General features: G+C 43.6%; 1 protein-coding gene and 1 long non-coding RNA gene across 3 annotated transcripts in view; one reads left to right on the forward strand and one right to left on the reverse strand.

Moving 5' to 3' along the window:
- Positions 1-102: 102 nt before the first annotated feature.
- On the reverse strand, positions 103-5,293 carry OXA1L (OXA1L mitochondrial inner membrane insertase). Of its 2 annotated transcripts, none has more exons than XM_072622948.1 (10): positions 5,177-5,293; positions 4,580-4,735; positions 3,228-3,444; positions 2,324-2,467; positions 1,978-2,063; positions 1,627-1,791; positions 1,060-1,164; positions 792-954; positions 616-696; positions 103-483 (listed from the first exon to the last, which is right to left on the reverse strand). In XM_072622948.1, the coding sequence occupies exons 1-10, from the start codon at positions 5,237-5,239 to the stop codon at positions 362-364; spliced, it is 1,302 nt and encodes a 433-aa protein (XP_072479049.1). In that variant the 5' UTR covers positions 5,240-5,293; the 3' UTR covers positions 103-361. The 2 variants fall into 2 exon arrangements, with proteins under 2 accessions (XP_072479049.1, XP_072479050.1); XM_072622949.1 differs by having other exon boundaries at positions 3,228-3,441; positions 5,177-5,284.
- A 70-nt stretch (positions 5,294-5,363) lies between these two features.
- The window catches only part of LOC140513328 (uncharacterized), a 54,974-nt gene continuing 44,294 nt past the window's right edge, over positions 5,364-16,043 (forward strand). The window contains exon 1 of the long non-coding RNA XR_011970141.1: positions 5,364-6,064. This is a non-coding gene — a long non-coding RNA (uncharacterized lncRNA). The remainder of the gene's footprint in view (positions 6,065-16,043) is intronic.

Consider the following 16,043-nt stretch of genomic DNA (forward strand, 5'->3'; position numbering starts at 1 on the left):
GTGATAACAACGGCTATGTTTGGCCCAGTTTTACCACCCTGATGTCCTAGGCTCTGTCAAATACACCTTCACCCTGTTTACTACTGAGGAGGAATCAGGAAATCATATATGAATACAGAAGTTTATTACCTTCCCAGAGAAGGGAACATGGCTCAGATGCATATACCACTGAAAGCCTTCCCATACCCACCTTGTGTGTTGGTCTATCAAGAGTCTGTGGCATTGCACACTTGTGAGAATGAATGTCAACACGTTCCCACTGCTCCTAAGATCAGAGTAGCACTGTCCAGATCTTGCTGTTAGGAACTCCGAGGCTCTTGGTAATCAAAGTTCTCTGGTATGTTGATGGCAAGTACATGGGTCATCCAAGAGTATCCCTCCAGGGCTTCTGTGACTTGGGTTTGCTGCTGGTAGTGGTGGTAGAAGGCTGTTTTCCTTCAGGCTGTAGCAGGGGATTGTGGGCAAAGGTCTGTCGTAAAGGGCCTAGGGAAGAAAGAGAAAAAACAGATTAAAGGGCCTAGGGAAAAAAGAGAAAAAACAGATAAGGAGAGAGAAAAGAAGAACAGAAGCCAAGACATGGTCTAGAATTGTTGCAAATCAAGAAAAATGACTGACCTCGAGCTGCCAGCTGCAGGTGATCCCGCATGCGACGCTCCCGCTCCTTTAGCTGGTGAGCTGTCTGGGCATTTTTCCAGCCTGTGGGGGAAGCAATAAGCTAAGAGTCAGCATTTAGTTGTCTCCTGTAATCACTTACCTCCTGCAATGCCCTTTCCCTAGAACACAAGCTGTACCTGTTTTCAGGCTCTTAATGAGGCCCTCCTGCGTAGGCAACTGGCTTGGCTCATGTAGGATTCGCTTTGGAATGCGCAGCCAAGTGCGTACAGCTGGGATCTGAAGGAAGCCCACTTGGGCCAGGGAGAAGAGGTTGGAAGAGAACCAGTATGTGAACACAGCCTGGAAAAAGAGCACAGGACTTTTAGGAACTCTATTGTCTGAGGCAACAGACCAGAGTTTAGGAAAGGAGATAGAGAAGGGTGTAGCTCCTTCAGTTGGACATACCGTGGGGAAGTGAATGGTGAAGGGCAAGACGACCAAGGGCAGCACCCGGAAGACGGTTTTCATCATACGCAGGTTGGCATTGTTGACACCAGTCTCAGCTCCAAGCTATCAATAAGGAAACAGCCAATGTAAGGAAGGGAGGCAAGGGAAGACAGAAAAAGCAGCGGAGACGTAAGAAAGGAAAGTAGGAAATCAACATGAAAAGAGATGCATCTCTTTTCATGCCCAACTCGACTTCTGGAGGAATAAACCAACAACATATCATAACTACACACCACTGTAACATTAGGGAGCTGCCCAGACCATTCCGATGAAATCAACTATATCCCGATGTCATCTTTTCACAGAACCCAATAAAGCTAGACCTGGGGGGAAGCCTGTATCGAAAGGTCCATAGCGGAATGGTCCATAGCGGAACTCATGAATGAATCAAATTCCCATTCCTCTTATACCCAACTCCTACTCTTAGCTTCCTAAGATAATTTTTTTAGCTTTAGAGTTTACTCTGATTTCTCAGAATTTAGTTTGTATTACTACCTGTATCTTCCCAGGAGAATTCAAGCTTACCTCCAGGATTGCCCACATCGACGCTGTGACTAACAAGGGAAGTGCATAGATAGGGTCAGCTGCTGTGAGATCCTGGAACCACCAGAGACCCCCACTCTGCATACTGGGCACAGGGAGATAGGCCATCTCTCTCAGTGCAATGAAGAAGGAGATGAAGACAGGAGCCTAGAGCATAGGGTAGACAGATGTCATTTGGAGGAATAACTCCTTGTTGCCTCTTGATGAGAGTCCTACAACGTACTAAGGAGAAGCCAGTACAGAACCTTAACAATTTCTTAGGAGGATGGAGAATGGGAAACAGATAGGAAAGGAGTCCCAGAAGCCTAGAAGGAGAACAGTAGACCTACTCACCTGGGCTAGGGGAATAATGAATCCTCTCATAGGGTTCACATCATGTTTCTTTTGGTAAAGCTGTAGTTCTGAAAAGACCCTGGAAACTGTGACCAGAAGAGATAAAGTAAGTTAACAATGGGCTGCCAGAGCAGGGAAATACTCCCCCTCACCACTTAACTCACACATTTTCCAGCCCTCATTTCAAATTCACTGGGAATGAATGAGCATCCAGGACTTGCCCCAACTCCAATAATGCTTCCTAAGACCTTCAGTGACTGCTGAGGCTGCTTATATTTCCAAGGCAAAATGCCAGATAAGAGTCCAAAGATGTTTTTTTCTCACCCTCACCCCTACATTTACTCACATTCAAATCTGTCCCCTGACAACTTGGCCTCATTCATCCGAGTAGTATATTTGTGGATCTCTGGCATGTGGTTATTGATCTTTACTGCCTCCCGTTGGCCTTTCACAATGAGGGGGAAGATGAGGCATCTTGCAACAACAGTGCCTTGGAAAAACAAACCAAAGGCAGATGTGAATTGGTATGCAGCTTTATAATGGGCTGTGATTAGGTGTATGACAGGAGAGAACAACCTCATCCTAACCTATTTCCACCATAACTTGTATGAAGGGCACAGGACAGAGAAAGTATCTGGACTCAGTTACTTCCAAAGCTCTGCTGTTCAATCAGGAAGCCTAACATTAATTTTTTCAGGGTGGGTAGGTATCTGGGAATCTGTCTGAGCTCAGTCACTGCTAGAGTGAGAGGGGAGCATTCACTGACAGTGTACTGTTTAATACCTTCTTATTTCTCTACCCACCCTGTATGACCAGTTTCCTAGTGATCTGGACCAGTGTTCTTCCCCTCTGGCCCACAGTGATATGACATTAATTGCAGGGCATTCTGTTTTAACCCTCTCCTACATTCAAATATTCAAAAGCTATTCTCTAAAAATGCTTTTTACACCTGATTTCTTTCCATCCTACCTACCGCTCGCAGCAATCCTTGGGCCTGAGGACCCTTTATGAACTAGATTACGCAATGATTTCAAAATGCCACTTTGAGAAAGAGTACATTCAAGTCTTTGGACTTCTTCTTACCTGTCTTCTTACCTAAGCCACTTCTCCTGAAACCCCACCATCCTGTTTCTCACTCGAGGCTGTGATCCCTAAGACCCTGCTCAATCAGGGCCTTCTAACCCTCTTTGCCTGTAAGCCCTGACCCCAAGCTCCTACTGCCCTGACTTCAAAGGTCTTGTTCCCCTTACATGTAACAATGGCTCCCCACCACGGCAGGCCCAGATCAGCGTGCACAAACTCCAGAAGGTTCTGCACCAGTCCCACTGGGGTGTAGCCTCCAAGCCCCAGGTCACTGAGGCTCTGCTCGGTGGCCAGCTGGACCACGTCAGCAGCTCCGCCTGGAACCACCTCTGTCACTGGTGTTGGGGAAGGGGGCGTAGGGAGAATGGGAGAGGTCTGCGCCTGCTGGAAGAAAAGAAACTTAGTTCGGTGAAGCGCCTGTGGGAAAGTAATTAGGCACCTCTCTAATAGAGAGTGGGGGGACAGGGGATCCGCAGCAATACGTTTTTGCTCCAGGCAGGATGTAGCCAATGTAGTGATTTGTTTTAGGGGCTTGGTTTGGGGGGGAATGACAAGGAATCATTATAGATGATATAAAAATAAAATGAGTGATGATAAAAGAAATGATGTAAAAAAAATCAAATATTTTAGAAGGAAAACCAAATGGCAAGAAGCCTCCAGGGCCTCTCCTTGTGCCTTCACGTCACTGACGCTCATGCGTTGGCTTCTGTCTCCCACTCTTCTCCACGCTGTCCGTAGCTGGCACAGAATCTCTGGATTAGAAGGTGATCTGATCTGCGCCAGGTCCTCCAGTACCTAAGGGTCTGTGGACGTTCTCCCACGTCCGTATAAAACCTCAACCTTGTTGTAACTTCAGTTAATCGTCTTCTATGGGAAACCAGGGTCACTCCTCCAAGCGGAACTCCTGCGAACACGATGCCACCCCGTGCCCTGGGCTTGGCTGGGCACCCACCTCACTTCTCCTCCGGAGCCAGCTGGGCGCAGTGACCAGATGCCCATCAGGATGGCCGGAGATGGCCCAGGATGCCCCGGGGGACTCCGGCCCTTTTGGGTAAAGTGAGGTGATGCCCGCCGGCCTCTTTAAGAAGCCAGTTAAGGGCTGGTCCCTTCAAGCAGGCCAGGGAGGGGAGACCCTCAGGGCTGAGAGAGGGTCACCACGGACGGACGGATGGTCACTCTGTCCCTGAAGCGGGGCCTGGCGAGGCTGGCACAGGAGCTTCAGAGTGGGCTGGGGGGAGGACCTGCCCTGGGCCAAGGTGGCACTGCCCTTCTCCCGCTGGGAGACCCAACCTCAGACACTCACAGGCTGCCATGGCAGGAGCCCGGCCTGAAGGTCCCGAGGTCTCCGGTGCCACGCTCTGCCAGCTTCCCTGCCCCCCTCGCCAAGGGAGGCTGGCACGCTTTCGCGTCTCCGCCGTTTCCCTTTGCGTGCCCACCTCCCGCATCTCCCGATGCTACTCAACGCCCCGCTCCGGTCACGGCCGTGGGAGCCCGCACTCCGGGCACGCGGGGGGCTCACCTGGCTTTCCGCTAGCAGCGCGGCGGCCGTGCTGAGGCAGCGCGGGGGGCAGACGCCGGCTGGCACCGTGCCCCCCGGTCGGCTGGGGCCCAGGCGGGTGCCAGGCTGCCAGTGAGGTCCATGAGGCCAGGCGGGGCGCAGGCAGACGCCGTGCAGCTGCGGGAGGAGACGAGCGTCACCCACCGGTCGGACGGACCCGCCAGACAGACAGACCCCCTCCCCCCGCTCCAGGCCGCGGCCGCGGGGGGCAGCTGCGCGGTTCTCCTCCGGCCCTCAGGGGGCGCTGCGGCGGGGCGGGCACGGCGCCAGGACTGCGGCCCCCCTTTACAAAGAGTAAGAAACCTGCTCAAGGTCACCCCGCGCTTCCACTGGGGTCTCCCGGATCTGACGGCTGGTTCTAGACCAGGAAGGTCGGAGGTCATGGCACTGACAAGGTCAAAGGTCAAGACCTCCTGACCCCTCCACGGAGAGACTAAGCAGCTAGAGAAGCCCCCCATGCAGGGGTCCGCAGTCCCCAGGGCTCTCCAAGCAGGTTGGGCGTGCCCACGCTTAGGCAGGGCAGCTGAGGCGGTGTGCCAGACCTAAAGGGGGTCGCACCTGGCGCCGAGGCGGTAACAAGCGAAGAAGCTCCAGGTTTCCACACAGCCGCCGCGCCGCCATGTTCCCGGGCAGAGGAAGCGAGGTTGCGCGTGCGCGATGACGTCATCTTCACGCGAGAAGCAGCCATTTTGGTTGTGGTCAGGAAGTCAGAGGAGTCTCCGGAGGCTGAGTCGTCATAGAGAACAGAGGGGGGCGGCCATCTTTGATACTGGCTGGAGTATGTCAGGTGGCGGTCGTCTTGGTTACGGACTGGAAGCGAGGTTCTCTTTTCTGCCCGGCGTCTTTGGCAGCGAGCCATGTCTGTGGCCATCTTTAGTAAGGGCAGGGGCCCGCTGTCCTCTGCGTGTTGAAGCCGCTGGCCGGACATATTGGCTTTTCTGGACGACGGTCCTGAGGGAGCGTCTTGATTTAATCCGGGGCGGAGCGGTGAGGTCATCCAAGGGTTCGCCTTTATATTTATAAGTATATTTATATATATTTTATAATATATTTCATTAAGATACTCACAAACTCCTAACGTGTTAACATAAGTAAATTTTTTTTTGAAAAAATAACTTTTCCAAAAACAAAAAAAAGGCATCTTTTTATATATTTTTGCAGATCTTTTACATGTCTGGCTTAGAGGACAAGCGGTTTGAGTCTGTCATGTGCTTCTGCCTTCCCTCTCTTCCTAATGTTCCAATAATTTGTCATGTTAATCTTCCAGTAGACTGTCCCAGCTTCCAGGAGCTTCCAGAATTCCTCATTTCCTGATGTCTTTTGGTTGAAGTACACAGAGAGAGTCTGGCCTCACACATGGAGCGACTTCAAGAGGCACATGGCGTCTGGGGTCCCAGCAGTGTCTACACTGAAAGCCTGGGGTCTAACCCAGTCTCCCAGGCTTGGGTAAATGGACTTACATGTTGGGATCCAGTGGGACCACACGCCTCAGACAGGATGATCCTGACATGGGTGATAAGTTTGCAAAGACCTTTAAAAGCAATCCATTCTCATCAACCTAGAAGGAAGGCGCTGCTTTTATCCCCATTTTATAGATGAGAAAACCAAGGTTGACTCAACTTGGTGACTTGCCCAAGGTCACACAGCTAACCAGTGGCTGAGGCAGAATTTGAACTTGGGGTTTTCTGACTCCAGGTTCCGTCCTCCATTCACCGCATTCCCTAGCTGTCTTGGATTTTCCAAGTCTTTAGGGAAAAGCTAGTGGTATAAACAAATTCTGGGCACTGTGTATCCTACATATTACTTTTATTTCTTAAAATTCATCTTTTGTTTTTATGTCACAGATTTCCACCCATGTCTCCTACCTTCTCCCAGAGAGTTATGTTATAATCCTTATAATAAAACTTAAAAAAAAAAGTATGAGGGAAAAAACCCGGTAAAATTGATCATCATATCCAAAAGGTCAAACATCATATCTACTGTTATCTCACCCATAGGCCCCCAACTTCTGCAAAAGGGGGAGGAGGCTTCACATACCTCTTCTTTAAGACCTAGGGCATTATAAGGAAGGGTCAGCTGAATGAACCTGAGAATCTCAGAGTTGGAAGTCTCTTTAATCCAATTTAATTTAATTTAATCCAATACAGAACCATTTACTCCAATCCAAACCTCAACAAGAATCCCTTCTTTTTAGTAATCTCTGACCAGTAGTCATCCATGCAGCTTTTGCTTGGAAGACTTTTCTCCTCATGTAGCCCATTACACTACTGGATAGGTCTAATTGCTAGGAAGTTTTTCTTTATTGTAAGCTTAAAATAATAGATCATGAATTCAGAGCTGGAAGAAGACATGTAGTCTTAACACTCCTCATTCTAGAAATGAGGTAACTGAGGTTAAGGGAAGTTAAATTACCTGCCCATGGTCACATAGGTAGTAAACATCAAAGGTGGAATTTGAGCCCCTAGCCCTCTGAATCTTAAACCAGTGATTTTCCTACTCTTTCAAAAGCACTTTCAAATTTGCTGTTCTTTTAAGAAAATAAACATTGCTGTAAAATTTAAAAGACTGCTTTCTCCACCCCCTTTCCCTTGTAACAAATAGATAGGTAAGCAAAATAAATCAGTACATTGGGTTGTTGACAGGGAGCGCCTCATTCCACACTGTTTCTTGATGACAAGTGAGATATGTGTTTTATCATCAAACCTCTGAAGTTATGATCAAAAGTTCATGATCAGATCTCTGAAGTCTTTCAGTTTCGTTTTCTAGAGGTTAATCTTCCAATAAATTGTCGTGGTTTCAAAGAACTTCCTGAATTTCTCAATTCCTAATCTCTTTTGCCCTCCTATACCAATGAATGGGGAGGGGAAATCTTCAGGAACACTAAGTACAGGGTTTTCTCTGTCTTCCCTCTGTCTAGCAACATTCCTAGCCTTTCATAACTATGTAAGGCCAGCAAACCTTTCTAGATTTTGAGCCTGACTGGTCAGTCCCAGAATATGTCCATCTGGGCTATTATCGAGTCCCTCTGTCCTGTCTGCAGTGATATTGTGAAAGTCTTTTAAAATGGTCTACTGAAATCCATATATACATGTATATATATGTATATGTGAGTATGTATATAAAGAGAGAAAGTCTTCCTTTTACCTATTAGTTTGTAATCTTTAATGTCCAGAAAGTGAGGTTAGTCTAATATATGACTTATTTTTTCAAAAAATCTTATTTTGATTGATATCTTTTGTTTTTCTATCACTTTCTTTTCTGAATGTTTCTTTCCTCTGCCCATGTCCAGTCTTTGTAACTAAGATTAAAAAGGAGAAAAAAAAATTAAATCAGCAAAACCAACTCATACATGAACTCTATCTGATGGGCAGTGTCCTGTGCACAGCATCACATGCCCGTAGCTTCCCACTTTTGTGAAGAGGGAAGTACGTTTTCTCAGCTCTTCCTTGGGGCCAAGCTTGCTTATTATATTTACGGTGGTCAGTTTCTTTCTTCCTTTTTTTTTTGTTCTTTCCATTTATGCTGTGGTCTTTATGTTGCTTGTTTTCCTGGTTCTGCTTACTTCATCAGTCTCTGTGTCTTTTGGAATTCTTCCTATGATTTGTTTCTTACTTGTGATGATGCACCATTGCCATCCTGATTTGTTCTGGATCTCACCAATTCATGGGTGTTGACTTTGTGTGAAGTTCTTTGCTCCACAGAAAGTGGTTCTATGAATCTTTGGTGATGACGGGAACTTTCATTCGGTTTTGGCCGCCTTGGGACAAATGTCTAGCAGTGTATTCTCTGGATCAAAGTCAAGGCAGCATAGTCACTTGTTAAGCGTAATTCCAAATTACTTTTCATAATGGTTGGACAATATTATAGCTCCACTGTATAATATTGTCTAGTGTGACGTTGATGAAACGATGTTTACCTTTATTGATCACTTCTTCTTTTTCTAAATAATTAGTAGAGAATTGCTCCTGGTCCCAGAGGGCTATGTGTGTGGGCACTTCCTCTACAGGGACCTTTAGCTCTGGATTCACACATGGACTGAATTTCATCCTCTGGGGACCTGACCATTAAAGAAAGGAGTCAAGCTTTCTTTAGTGAACCCTCTAGTTCTTCAAACTCTTACCCGGGGGAGAATTACTTAAAGTCAGGGGTGTGTTGGAGGTAGCTCAGCATATCAGGAGAAGAAATTGTGAAATGCTTTAAAGGCATGATTAATTGTCTAGACTTAAATAAAGTGTTAACAATGCAGATTAAACTTCAAAGTGTCTTGTATACATTTTTTTCCCCTAGAGTGCTGGTTGTTAAACATTTACCAGCACACCCCTGGGGTTTGATTCTTGTTTAAGGTTTCTCCACAAGGGAGAGTAGAAAGATTCTCAGTCTATAATTTAGAGCAAGTATAGGACAGCTACTTATTTTCTCTACACAAAAGAAATGCTTCATACTTAAAAGACTTGGAGGTGCCAACTGATTTCACAAAGCAATAACTCATAAGCACTATTATGCTCTCTCAGGAGACTGATACTTAAATAGATATGACATTGAATGGGACTATTGAGTGGACATTTCAGTTTCCCCTTAAACTCACTTCTGTGCTCTCCGGACAGCAAGCCAGGGCTCTGTCTTCTGGAGAGCCGTGTCAGATGTTGAGAATTCTGTCTTCTTCTTGGCGGTCATCTTCTCTTCTTGTAAGGGTTGTGGTAGCATCTGGGGGACTCTTTCTGAAGTCCAGCTAGCATGTTCTGGGTGTCCTGCTGTTTGGTTACCTATTCCCAAAACAGATGAGGCAGCCAAGGGCCAAAGGTCCAGCCTCAAGCTCACTCAGGCAATGCATGCTTTAGATACCATGTATGGACAGTCCTTCTCATGCTTTGTGTGGAAGGACACACCGCTTCCCCACCCCAACATCCTCTGAGGTCCCAGAGAAGACAGGAGTGCACAAGAGAGTTGAGTCCCTCCTTTTAAGGTCCACTCAGTGGATGCCTTTTCCTGTCTCAGCTAGCCAATAATAGGCTTGTTTTATCATCCCAAAGTGCCATATTCTTTAGTGCTGAATCAGAGCACATTGAATAAGGGGTGTATGGAAGCCAGCTGGCCAGCTCACCAGCTCAAACCAGTTGGAGAACCTATTGATAAATTTTCAGTGTATTTTACACTTTGGAAATTGGCAAATGCTACAAATTAGGGTTTAATTTTTTGTTTTGTTGATTGTTTAGACTTAGGAAGTGTTGCCGAAAATGTTAATAATGTGGACTAAACCTAAAAGTGTGTCATTTGTTTTATAGGAGAGCCAGTTGTAAAATATTTACCAGCATATCCCTAAATGTGGTCCACTAGAAGTGGCCCAATGTCATCAGATCAAAGGGGCTCATTTGTTTACTCCCACTATATTAAAAAAAAAAACACCACATTCCTTTAGATTTGCTTTAGAATTTTTCCTATAATCAAATTCAAGTGCATTGGTGAGTAGTTTGAGGACTCCATTTGTACAAAGTCAGTTACTGGGATAGTCAGACTGAGTGACCGCCATGTTTTAACCTTGTTCAACTTTTGGGTGAGGTGCTCAGCCAGCCTACTTTGTCCTCTTAAGGCTAATCCCATCTCCTGTGGGAGGGCTACTCTCCTCTTCTAAGAGAATTCCCCTCTGTTGTTCAGTCTTGTCCAACTTTTTCTGATCCCATTTGAGGTTCTCTTGGCAAAGATATTAGAATGGTTTGCCATTTCCTTTTCCAGATAATTTTACAGATAAGGAACTGAAGCAAATAGGATTAAATGACTTACTCAGGGTCTCACAACTAATCTGAGGCCAAATTTGAACTAAAGAAGATGAATCTTTCTGACTTCAGCCCTGTCACTCTATCCACTTTGCCACCTACCTGCCCTGTTCCACTCTCCTTAGCAATCCCATCTCCCAATGATGCTGTAAGAGGGAGGAGCTGAGGTGACACTAATCCCACCTCCTCACTGAGATTTCCCCATGAGGAGAGTCTTATTCTAATATGTAAATTTTTTACGTCTGTCCATAAATACAGCTTGCAGTTGGAATTTGGGAGGCTGGTTCCACTTCCAGTGCTGGATACCTTTTGTCTCATTTTCTGAGTTTGCCCTTAATTAAGGATTTTTTAAAGCAATTTTGGTGAACATGAAAGGATCCTTAGCTTGTGTGGTTATCACTGGATGAACCCACCTTCCAACACTGTTGCTGGCACTCAGACTTTTGTCTGATCACAGGGCAGGTCAGAATGGATTCTCTTAGTGGTTAGTCAGTTGTAAAGTGGTTGGAGAATTAAACTCCTCAAACTCAGGAAGATTAAGGAGATGTAAAATAAAAATTAAACATAATTTAAAAAAAATAAAAAAAAATAAAAATTTTGATTCTTTCTCATTTATGCATGAAAAAAGGAAGAGGCAGGGGTGAGTAATGGTCTTGCTTGGCATGAGAATGTTGCCAAAAGGCAAGTATTCATATGGGATTGAGAAGGAACAGGCTTCCTGCTGACTCCCATTTAGGCAAGCTATTAAAGTTTGGGGCAAGAAAAATCTGCCAGATTATGCCCACATCTGAAGCAGTAGTTTGGATAATTGTGGAAACAAATTTGGTTAGATAAATACAGGACCTTTGATTATTGGAAGCTATGTTAAAACTAGACTTGAAGAATTAGAGCTTTAGAGAGACAGACAGACAGACAGACATACTATGGCACTGTTAAGAAACCACTTTTATAGGGAATAATTAGAGAAGAAGGAAGTTAAGATTTAGTGGGCTCCAGGAAAGGTAAGATGACAATGAGGTGGGCTTGATAGAGCTTTAGTTCTCTGGTGTGCAAAAGGTCTTTTACCTTGGAGGATTTTGAAGGGGAACGCCTCATCACCCATAAAAAACTCCTGTGAGGAAGCACAGAAAAGGAACTTAGAAGGGTGGAGCCTAAAAACAGCTCTCAGAGTTGTTGGTAATATTAAGGAGTGACTCTCATTGACTTTTGCTTAGGCTTTCAGTTCTCTCTGCCTTCACCATCCTGGCCATGTTGGAGATTGCAGAGATAAAGACAGATAAGAAAAGGAAGGAAATCTTTTCCCTGGTTTGTAGAAATTTATGGCATTACAAACTAATTAGAGACTAAAATTATGATTGAAAAATGACATCTTACACTATAAATTTCCAAAATATGGTAACTGCTAAAACACCTTTAGTGGATTTTGGAGGTTTGCAGCTAGGATTAAGATTAATGGCAAACAGCACCTTACCCCTCTCTCCTTCCTGGAGGACGATAGACGCGTTCTAGAAGCTGATTTCCTCCACTTAGAGGATAAGTAGAACTGAAGCTAGTGTGAAATGATTCAACATAATTGAGTTGTAGGTAAATAGAATATGAAATAGGTGATGCAGTGAAAGACTAGACTAGACTAGAAAAAAATGTAGGTAAAGAGAAGTGGGGAATCAGAGTGTAAAATGAAAGGTTAGTTTTAAAATTGATAGGCTTTAATTAAAGTCCGCTGCTGGGATATAAAAGGAAAAGGAAGAGAGAATTTAAGAAGAGGTTTGAGAAGCGTTTGATTCCATTGAGATAAGAAAGATTGGAGAAACTTTTAGAGAAATTGCCTATTTGCATTTTCAGGTAGACGGTACTATGTTCTTGAAAGACCATTCCAAGGGTGTATCCTAATCCTTAGAACTGTGAGCTCCAAAGGTGGGGGATGGAAATGTGAGCCTGCCAGAGGAAACCTTTCCCTGTGCTTCACCTTGGGTTTCTTAGGGTTAAAACTGCAAAGAATAGTAGAGAAAGGGGAAGTGTTCATTTTATCCACTCTCATAAAGTATCTGGGTGGGGTTAGGTTAGGACACAAAGGAACTGATTTGGCTCATTGGGTAATTTTAAAGGAAACAGAAAAAGGTTATGAGAAAGTGCCACCAAAATTATTTTTGTCTTTGAATGTGAGCTAACTGAATACAGTGGACCCCAAAATTTAAGGTGTTGGCAGCTAATGGCCTTTGGGAAAATTGAGATTTTGAATGTTGCCATTCGTGGTTATAAATTGAGATTTTATTTGAAGTTTGTCCTAACACTAAATTATATGTGGTCTCTTTTAAACTGAGATCTGTTCTCCTATTAGGATAATTGTGGTAAAACAGAAAATGCAAAATACATTTGCTATCTGGCATTAAGACAGTATGCTGGGAGAATGCATGCATCTGGAAAACCTGAGTTCAAATATGGTCTCTGAAATTTATTAGCTGTGTGACCTTAAGCAAGTTACTTCACCTCTGTTTCACTGATTCCCTAAACTATAAAGAAAATAATAATAGTGCGCACCTCCCAGGGTTATTGTGAGGATCAAGCAACATAACTGTAAAGTGTTTTTAGTACAGTACCTGGAACATGGTAAGTAGTGTATACATGTTAATACAGTAAGTTCTAAGTATACAACAAGTACTCTCTGTTGGTCTTGAATGCAATTGGTATAGAATGCCAAAGGTGATTCGATGAATGATTTTTTATGTAAGAAAATTTGGAAATGCATTTGACTGAATCGATGTTATCTGGTAATAAGTTTTGTTTCAATTTTAAATACAGAATATTATGTATGTTATTAGTATTACATAGAAACATACGTAATTTCCTAAAAATTTCTTATATTGTGAAATTTGGGAAGTCAATGTATCAGAAATGCTGTTAGAAAAATGACTTCTCTTTTAATATGGGTGCTGTTAGATTATGAACTGAGCTGTTAAAAGAACATGGTCAAAATGTTTGAAAATTGTTAGATATTTAATGGGGTATATTTTGTTCTAAAATAGATAAGTAATTATTTGCATGTCACTTGTGAGAATTATGAAATTGTATCTGTTAGTAAACAGTATGTATTAAAGTTATATATTTGAGCCAATTTAGCACCAATAGACCTTAGATTCAAATATTTCATGTTTAGGAGGTTGTACTAAATTGTATTGTCTTGTTACTGGCAAATTTTAGCTGAATTACCTGGGAGTCCCTGAAAGTGATATAGATTTGACTTTGGGGCTTACTTTTTGGAAGAAGCTTTGTGTGCCAGATGAGACTCTGGGAATCTGTTAAGCAGTGCCACGTCCCACCCCAGCTTTGAAAATCCAGATGCTGGTGCTCCCCTCTCTGGTAGCTGTATGCATGGAACGGTGAGGCAGCTGAATCTGTCTGTTGATCTATGTGTTGCTTATGTCAGACAGTTGGAAGCATGTCTGTTGATTTAGATTTCTCTGTATTCTCTAAAGTTCAAGGTGCCGACTTCTTCCTCTGAACAAAGTGAATGATATGTGAGCTTGATTAAAGTGATTGTTGATCCCTCAAAAGTTGCTTTTCCTTTTAGAAAAGCAGATTTACGAACCTGTGATAGCAGCCCCCTGTGTATGTCGGGGTACTTGCTTTTACATGCACTTGAGGTTAGAGGAACCATATAGGTCTGATGGAACCAAAGAGAGGATTGTACAAAGGCTGCCTTTGGGACAGAGTCAGTTCCATGTTTTAACCTTTGGGTACAGTGTTTAGCTAGTCAGCAGGAGAGGATGTAGCCCCATAGGCCTAATCCCATCTGCTGAGGGCTAGTCCCCTCTCTTTAGCTCTAATTCCATTTTCCAGTGATATTGTAATGGAGAGTTGGTGAGGTGATGCTAATCCCACCTCCTCAGTGAGAGGTCTACTAGTCAGGATTGTTTTACCATAATATGTAAATTGTCTTAACCGTTGGAATCAGAGTGGGGGTAATGGGGTGTACCCTGGCCCCACTCCACCTGCTTGATGCCTTGCTGTGCCAATAAACTCCTTTTGCCTTATTTCCTGAGTTTGCCTTTAATTGACTGGGGTAAGGCCTGAACCAGGATTCTCTTTTAACACATTCTTTCCTTTATTGAAGTTCAGAATAAGTTTGCCTTTTCACGATCCTGTGGCCCTTCCATTTTCTATATTCCCCTCACCCCCACCCCCCATCACTTTCTTGTTCAGCAATGATATTGGCCAATTTTTTTAGTATCCTGGAATGTAGTTCATTCAGGACTAATTCTTAAACTCATTAAGGGCAGCTAAGACTTGACATCTCTTCCCTTTTTCCAGTTTTCTTACCATGTCTTTATTTGATTCAACGCAGGTTTCAATTCTCTGTTAACCACTTTCATTTTATAATTCCCGGTCCAAAGATTATTACCCCAGCAGAGAAAACAGAAGTAGAATAAGAGTTCCTAGTTTTGTATTCTCTCTGGCCTTGATTATAACTGGCCTATACATTCAGAGGTCATAGCTCTTCTTTGATTTTCTTTCCAGTACAGACATAGCCAAAAAGTCCTTTTTGTTGTCCTTAGAATTAGTTGCCAGCTTCAATAAGTAGGCTTTTTAAAAATTCCATTCAGGCTTTTTAACTGAGAATTTAGCTCAGAGCTAAGTGTTCATTTTGCCCCTGACAAAAAGAACGGTTCAACAAAAACCCCTAATGTTTCATAATATTTTGTACCATGTAGATTGAACGCATTGTTCTTTCCCAATAACAGTGACCAAAAAAAATCGCATTTATCTAGCATTTTAAAGTTCATGAAACTCTCATAACAACAACTCTGTGAAGCAGTGGGTTCAAATTTTATCTTCCTTTTACAGATGAAAAAGCAGGTTCTTCAAAGTAAAGCTGTCCAGGGTCGCACGTCCAACAAGTGTGAGAGCAGGTTCAAGTCTTGGTCTTCTGAATCTGTGTCTGGTGGTCTCCCCATGACAATACTGGTTCTCCTACAGTGGAGGGCAGGCTTGGAGGGATAACTCAAAATTCGTGCTCCCCTGCAACAGTCGTTATTATTCCTGCAGGTTTTTATCTGAATGGCATTTTTCCCTCTGGTACTAAATCTATTTTTAGCTGTCATACTGTTGGCATCTCAAACAAGTTGGTTTATTTGAAATAGTGGAATTCTGAGAAAAAATAGCTCATGGTTTCCTGGATATCTCTTCAAGGTGAAAATGAAAAGCATGTAACTTTGTTAAGCATGTCTCTATATTTTAATATTTCCAGAGGTTTGGGATTATTTTTCAGATGATTTAGTTTTTGAATACCTTAAAAGTTACTGGATTTTAAATTGTGACATTTAGTAAATTGTAGCAACTTCTATGAAGAGACTTTGTAGCCCTGTTAAATTCTGCAAATTATTGTCTTCCAAATACTCCATAGATGATAGATAGATCACAAATTTTTGTAACTGGAAGGGATCATTGAGGTTATCTATTCCAGCATTCCTAATTCCTGATCACGTGTAGCTTGAATTCACTAGATGAGCTCTGATGCCCTGCCTGCCTCAGGGATTTTATTATTCTGTGATAACAGTTTTCAGGGTCCTATGTCATGAAGTAATATGCCTTATTGTTTAAACCAGGGGTGGGGAACCAGTGGCCTGAGGCCACATGTGGCTCTCTAGGTCCTCAAG

The sequence above is a fragment of the Notamacropus eugenii genome, chromosome 7 (assembly GCF_028372415.1).
Source record: "Notamacropus eugenii isolate mMacEug1 chromosome 7, mMacEug1.pri_v2, whole genome shotgun sequence".
Lineage (NCBI taxonomy): Eukaryota > Metazoa > Chordata > Mammalia > Diprotodontia > Macropodidae > Notamacropus > Notamacropus eugenii.